Here is a 7,327-nt window from a genome sequence, read left to right as displayed (position 1 = left end):
AAAATAATTCCAAAGTCAGTGTCACACCAGAGACACATTTGTGTGCTTTAAAGAACAGATGTTTAAGTTATGGGTCCAGTCTGCTTTTAAAAACTCCAGTTTTGTCATGAAGCCTTTACAACACAACCAAAGGTCTTGCTTAGTGCCTCTAAGTCATTTCAAAAAAAAATCAGGTTGTAGCATTTTAAAAATGGTCTTGTTCTTCCCCCACAGATGTGCACACAGCTCTACCTGTGATGTTTGGTACTTGGGTTAAGTATCAGCTCCCTTTTGGACCCAGACTGTGCAAGCAGCTTGGAAATTATGGAGTAAGATTGTGGGGCTTGTAAATAATAAATAATGCTCATGCATCCTGGACTTTAGCAATAAAAATGGTGCTAATTGAACGAGTCATCAGCATTCCTGAGCTTGCAACAAGAGATGTAAGGACAGAGCTGGGGTTTTTTGCCTTTGAGGTGTGTACAGGTCTTCCTCCCTCAGGTGGTGGTGGGTTTGTTGAAGTAAGTGTCAATGATAGTTTTCTATCCCAATAAAATGGTGGTACTGGGTTATAGGTAAGACCTTTCATCTGCAGAATTCCTAATTGCTTTTCTAAACCCCCCGAATTCCTTAATCCTGCAAATGCAACTATATTGACAGAAAATTGTTGTAAGGAGGAGAGGAGGAGATTTAAAGGTTAAGGGAACAGAGAAGTGCTGTGAGTTCCCTACTGTCCACAGGAACATCTGTGCAATCTTGCATGAAAGGCTGGCTTTGTGGTGTCAGAAATTGAGAGAGCTTTTCTCTTTTGTGGCACTCATCCAGGGCAGCTTGCAAAGAGTTTTTATTCTTGTCTGATTATTCTCACATCAGAAGTAAGGATAATAACACTCCTTATTGTGCCACATCTATTTGCAGAACAAGTTCTGTAGAGTGCAGGAAGTCTCTTTTAGGACCAGGTCTGCACTGCAAAGTTGTGCTGGTGTCACTGCTTGGGAGCTGGGGTTATGAAAAATTAATCTTCCCTCACAGAAACCATGTTGTTAAAGTTCTTTCTGGCAAGGAAGTTAACCCCTGATCTTTCCACCCTAGTTCTGCTGTGAAGATGAATGGTCATTTACAAACATGAAGGAAAACCATTAGCATTCTTTCAAACCAATATATAATCACATCTTGCTAATTTCAAAGCCCTTCCCTCCCAGCAAATCTCATTAATTATCCCAGACAGGTGTTTTTCAACAAAAGCTCCTTCTTGCATTCTCTCTTCTTCTCCAGCCTCCTACTTGAGCTAATGAAGCTTCAGTGATGTCTGTGGAACAATGGAGCAATTTGTGTAACTGCAGGTTGGAGAGAACAAATAAGGGATGGTAATTGAGGAAGGGCTGGAGGAGAGGCTGCAGGAGCAAAGTTCCTCTGTCTGTGTAAAGAGATCTCTCATTATTGGTGATTAGGGAGGAAGCATTTACAGAGACAGAAAGAAAGTAGCTGTGCTGAACTAAAAAAAGGGGTTTTTGATGGTTTATTGATATGCAGATGCTGTTCTAGGAAAAGACCACAGACCTCGTTAGGGCAGGCTTTCTGTCCTCGAGTTAATGGAGTGCAGGTTTGTATGAAGAGAGGGGAACTGGCATCACCTCCACACAGCTCCTATGGGAAGTCACTTATTCAAAAAGCTCCCTGGACCTGACTTGAGCAGCTGCATGAATGCTGTTTACTAACACTCTGTGCGTAAATTGGATGCTTCTCTCTGGAATTAGCTGGGTTTCTTTCCTCTGTGGAGATGTTCCATGGAAATGAAGCCTATGTGCTTCCCCAAATATTTGAATCATGTTCATAATTCCTATATGCTTCCCCAAATATTTGAATCATCTTCATTATTCCAGCAAGTCTTCTTTCATGGTTGTTGAAAACAGGTCCTGCCTGCTTAGCTTATGCCTAGACAATAGGAAAGAGGCATTATTTTAGCAGGTATAACAGATGAATTATACACAGGTGTTTTGCTGGGCTGGTTGACAAGCAGCCCTACCTTGTCTAGCGGTTATGCATTTTCACAATTCATAATGTATTATGCCTAGAATCTCCCAATCCCTGCCTCTTCCAAATACGTATAGACATTTATATTCCAAACACTAAAAATCAGCAGAATTCAAATACTCTTTTAAGCATATTTGAATTAGTCATCAGCTGCTCTGAAGCTTCAGAGCAGCTCCCAGGCTTTTCAATATGAAACCCAGGCTCAGGTGTGACCTCATGTCCAGGCATAAGTAATTATTTTTCTTTTTTATTTGGCAAAGCTAGGGCTCTTATTCCAGGAAGGAATGTAAGTGTCTTCCCTGCAAAATCCAACAATGAATAAAATTACTTTCAGTCAAGTGTAGATAATTCTGCCCATAAGGAGTTCAGAGACCATGAAAATACTGTGCAAAAGGCTCACAAGGAAGGTGTAACAACAGGCACCTTCTTTTATCAGAATGAGTGATCTAGTGGTTCCACCTCTCCCGATGAACAACTGAAGAGAGCCACAGCTGGAAACTGGTGCCTTGGCCACGTTATGACTTTGTCATTTTTAGGCAGACCAGTGGGGTTTGTAAATTACAGGAAGTGTTATTGTTGATGTAACCTCTCCAGATCTCAGCTGCATGTAACATGCTCTTGAAAAGACCTGAAGCTGGAGAGAATTGAGTGATGTGCACTCACCACACCCTCAGGGAGCTGTCAGGAACCTGCTCGCCAGAGGTGAGAGAAACTCAGCTGTTTCAGGAGCTGTTTTTTCTGTGACATGTATATCTGCCTTCTCAGGCAAATCCATAGAGGTTTTGCTTCCAGTTGGATTTTATCATTTCTGACAACACCTTGTTCACCATAAAATATTCTGCAAGCTTCTTATAAAAATACTTTATTGATGTTTTCAGAAGGGAGCAGACACAGGGAAAGGTACAAGCAGGCTCAACAGTTCATCCTGTCAATTCAGAGCACACATACTTCGAGGGGTATATTTTAACCCATATATAACAGACTGACAGAACATGTCACAAGTCTGAAATATCACATACACAAGACAAGACATCATTTAGAACCTGACTTCAGATGACAATACTGATCTACTTGACAAATATCACTGGGATACAGTGGGATGGCATTTTCTTTTACTCATAGCAGCAGCCAAAAAGCAGTTTGCTTGCAACAGCAAAATGTAATTGGCAATCACAACATCATAAGCTTTTGGGTACTACTTTACAACATTTGGGTTTCTATTTGTAAATGTAGTTTTCAGACTTAGGATCTTGAACTTCTCTGTGCAATACTGTTAAATAAGAGCATTCGCCATGGCAACTGATTACTTATTTGTGTTACTACATCATTGAGCAGCGTCAGCAGTGGAATTAATCTGCTTTTTGGTCAAACTGCCTCTGTGCCCAAAGAGGTTACAGAAGAAATGAGCAACTCTGATGGGGAGGAGTGATAAAATGTCCAGGATTTTATGATAAGACCAAGGCTAGGGCCCTGGTCTCTTGAATCTGGTGCTCTATCTGTGCAATCATTTGACTGTTCCAAAAAAAATGTGAAAATTCAACAATAAAATAATTGATGCTTATGTTGACTGAATCAGCTCAACCCAGGTTGAATGAAGTGAGGTATTTTAAACTCCATATTTCAACTCCAATGAAGTGAGATATTTTAAAAGGAAGAAGGCAAGAAACTGAAACTTGATGAATTTAAGAGGTTTGAAAGGAACACTATAAAAAGGAACATAAAAAACACAACACAAGATTTACTTCTCTCTGAGCTTGTCATTCCCTAACACAGTGCCAGAAGAGTATCTTTAAGATCCTGCAGAACAGATTTGAAAATGTCTTTGGGTTGTCATGGTGGAGTCTGTGGAGAAGCTGGTACTGTGCTGGCACCTTTCACGTAGGCACAGGAACCCTTTTCTGGGGGCCTTCCAGGGCCCATTCCTGCTGCGTGGCTCCGGGCAGGAGGGAAGCACTCCCATGGGACCACTGGGCAGTGTGTGGCAGGACCCAAAGGAAATCAGACCAGTTTTGAAGCAGGGAGGGATCAGGCAGCGCCAGCAGGGCACTTCAAGATGCTCAGTGCCTCAGAGTCTGGCTGTAAACTCCTTAGGGCAGAGATCTGTCCCTTCCTGAGGTGTGGAAGGGACATCTATTGCACCCCATGGAACAGAGATCCAGATTATGGCTGCAGCTGCTGTAGCAGAAATGATAAATGAGATGTTTTTCTTTTGAGGTTTGTTCTTTTCTTTCTGTATCATCATCTACATGTAATAGGTGTAAGGAAAAAACGCTCCCATTTACGGGAAAGATCAGGTCTGCAAACAGCTAAGCTGTAGTTTAGTGCAGTAGTTTAAAGCCAGACATTTTGTTAGCTTTTATTTTTCGGTTTTCAGTTTATTGGAGAAAAATGCTGGTGCTGCTCAGGCTGACTAGGTGGCAGCAGAGCTCTTTTGTGGCACCTGCGAGTGGCGGACACAGATTTCACTACCTGTGGTTAATGTCAATAAACCCCTTTATCCTTCTATGTGGGATTTTGTTGTTGATAAACTAAAATAAGTTAATAGTGGGCTCTTTTCTGCTTTCCTCACCTGCCCCAGACCACTGCTCCTGGGTTCTTCCAAGGAAACAAGCTGTAGTCCCAATACTGCAGAAGTAAACTAAGGCTTTTCTCATCCTCACACTGGGCTGGCTTCACTTTCAGTAGTTCTGAAGGGCATTGTGAGGCTGAATCGTCAGCTTCTTGGGACAAAGGAGTTTAATAAAAGCCCTTCTGAAGCTGGAGTGGCAGAGAGGGTATAGGACAGGGTTGACAGCCGAGTTGATCCACAGCAGCCAAAAGGAAGTCTCATACCAGAACTCAGAGATGCACTGGCCGTGGCAGCCAGCGCGGATGATCATCAGGAGAGTGTACGGTGCCCAGCAAATCCCAAAAATGCCCACGATGATTGCCAGTGATTTGGCCACTTTCTTGTCTCTAGAGAGCCTGAAGCGTTGAATCGTGCTCTGGGACATGGTCTTCATCCGTTTCTCTGAGCACAGAGTGGAGGCTGAATTCTTACAGCTCTTTTTGTTGCAACACTTCGGTTTCCTGGAGCTCTCCGAGCTTGTTGCCAGCAGATCTTTGGCATCCAGGCTGGAAGTGGAGGCTGCTCCTTGAGCTTTGCTCTTAGAGAGGTCGAGGGTTTCAGCTGACTCCTTCTGCTCCCACTTACAGCATTTCAAAGAAAGCTTTGCTTCTGGGCTCCTTTCCACCTCCTCAGTGAAGGACTGATTGTGCACTTCATGGAAAACATCCAGGCGCATTTTGGTGCGCTTCTGTATGTTCAGGTAAATGCTTAGGTTGAAAAACATCACGCTGATGAAAGGAGTGAAAAACTCCAGCGTGGAGGCTGTCATGAGGAAATACCAGTTGTAGAAGAACTCAGCGTAGCATTCCCCGGTGGGGATGATGCTCTGGCCTGATATGTACTCCCAGCTGATAATGGCAGGACCATACAGCAGGAAGGCCAACACCCACACCAGCACCATCTTCAGCACTGCTTGCCTGATGTTGCCTTGCTGGGCTCTGTAGGTGACCTGCAAGAGGAAAGCCTTTTCTTACACACAGTCCCACACCCCAGCTGGCTGAGGCTCCTCACAAATGGACTGCTAGCACTCCTGGTAAAGTTGCTAGGCAATATCCCAGCAGACCAACAAATTGGTATGCCATAGGCAACAGGAGCAATTGCTAGATAAATCTCACTCTTGCAGGGAAGATTTAGAACACTCATTTTACAGCTCCAAAATGTGGTGTCTGCTAAGTGGAAATGTACAGACTTGGCTGGAGCCTGGCAGTTGTCTGCGCCCACCACTTGCCTGAGTTGTCCCCAGCTACTCCCTGCAAGTCACAAGAAGAGGGACTTGACAAACTCCTGGGCTGAATCCGTGTTGTATTTGCAGTCAGGGAACGAGCAAACAGCAGCGGATCAGATCTGCCTGTGAACTGCTCGTTACCTCCTGCGAAAAGCTGAGCATTTTGATCTTCCCACACACCCAGGGACCTCCCCACATTCCCTTCCAAAGCCGGCAGTGCAATCTACTGCCGCGGTAGCCAGGGAGAAGCTGCGAGTCTGACTGCAATCCACTGGTTTGTCCTGGAGATAATAAGCTCTTGCAATTAGTTAAAAGTCTGCTTACCTGGCTGACTTGCTTGTACGCTACTATCCCGTCACCTAGGAAGGGGACACCTGCACAACGGGGTCTGAGCCTTAAGTGAGTTAATTGTGCCGGGAATACCAAGCTGAAACCACCACTGAATTATGTGTTTGTGGATGGTTATTGCTTTCCAGGCTGAAAGCTTCGTAATTTCTGGAGGAGTCAAAGAGCTTTTAATTACTGCAGAGAATCTGGAGAATAAAGGAGGAGGAGAGTTATGTCCCTCTCAGCTGCCATGACAGGACTCACCGCTCTTGTCACCGAGAGGAATCTGTCGTAGCTAATTAGTACGATGTTGAAGACCGAAGAGGTGCAGAGCAGGTAATCAACCACCAGCCAGAGTTTGCAGAGGCTTCTCCCAAAGATCCATCTCCCCGTCAGCACATAGGGCACGTACAGGGGGATGCAGAAGGCACCTGCAAGCGGAGGGGCCGTCCCCGGTGAGACTCGGGCTCTGCGCGGTGGCTGCCCCGGGAGATCCGCGGGTGCCGGGTGGGTCCTTCCCTGTGACGGAGGGAGAGGCCGGGGGACAGCGGGAGGGGACCGGGGACTGCGGGAGGGTGTGGGGGCAGGAGCGGGGCACGGCCGGAGTGGAGGCACGGCCCGGGAGGAGCAGCCGGGCAGGAGGAGCCCCGGCGGCTCTGCCCGCCCCGCCGCCGAGTTGCTGCCGGGCCGTGCCGGTGCCGGCGGGCGCGGCGCCCCGCGGGCGGCACTTTACCTACGAGGAAATCCGAGATGGCCAGGTTGAGGAGGAAGAAGTTGTTCTGGGTGCGCAGGCTGGAGTCCGCCACGAAGGCCAGCATCACCAGCGCGTTGCCCGCCACGGTGACGGCGATGAGCAGGGCCATCAGCGCGCCCAGCGCTGCCGTGCCCGCGGCGGCGAAGCGCCCGGCGGTGGCGGAGCCGTTCAGCGCCCCGCCGCTCTCCATGGCCCGCACCGCTCCCGCCGCGCCGCCGCCGCGGGGCTGCTGCCCCTCCCCGCCCCGCCCGCTCCCGCCTCCTGCTCCGGCCCCCAGCACCCTCGCGTACCCCCCGAGCAGCCCCGAAACCCCCAGAGCATCCCGGAATCTGCCCAAGCATCTCTGCATCCCACTAGAGCATCCCTGAGCATCTGCACGCTCCCACGCACCCTCTCAGCC

The 7,327-nt window shown here is 47.3% G+C and overlaps 1 protein-coding gene across 1 annotated transcript; it reads right to left on the bottom strand.

Annotated features, from left to right (window-relative positions):
• Positions 1 to 2,859: 2,859 nt before the first annotated feature.
• On the bottom strand, positions 2,860 to 7,117 carry HRH3 (histamine receptor H3). The gene is made up of 3 exons (XM_039563741.1): positions 6,907 to 7,117; positions 6,438 to 6,604; positions 2,860 to 5,570 (listed from the first exon to the last, which is right to left on the bottom strand). The coding sequence occupies exons 1-3, from the start codon at positions 7,115 to 7,117 to the stop codon at positions 4,692 to 4,694; spliced, it is 1,257 nt and encodes a 418-aa protein (XP_039419675.1). The 3' UTR covers positions 2,860 to 4,691.
• Between the last annotated feature and the right edge of the window lie 210 nt (positions 7,118 to 7,327).

This window comes from Corvus cornix, chromosome 20 (genome assembly GCF_000738735.6).
Source record: "Corvus cornix cornix isolate S_Up_H32 chromosome 20, ASM73873v5, whole genome shotgun sequence".
Classification (NCBI taxonomy): Eukaryota; Metazoa; Chordata; class Aves; order Passeriformes; family Corvidae; genus Corvus; species Corvus cornix.
Note: the sequence above shows the minus strand (reverse complement) of the source record. Positions and strands in the feature narration are given on the sequence as shown.

What these genes read in the sequence shown, in the direction of transcription:
- HRH3 (XM_039563741.1), bottom strand. Translation starts at nt 7,117, where the DNA reads ATGGAGAGCGGCGGGGCGCTGAACGGCTCCGCCACCGCCGGGCGCTTC. An exon ending in CATCTCGGATTTCCTCGTAG is followed by an intron (nt 6,605 to 6,906) that starts GTAAAGTGCCGC and finishes CTCCGCTTGCAG; the next exon opens with GTGCCTTCTGCATCCCCCTG. An exon ending in TCCTCTCGGTGACAAGAGCG is followed by an intron (nt 5,571 to 6,437) that starts GTGAGTCCTGTC and finishes TTCCTCTTGCAG; the next exon opens with GTCACCTACAGAGCCCAGCA.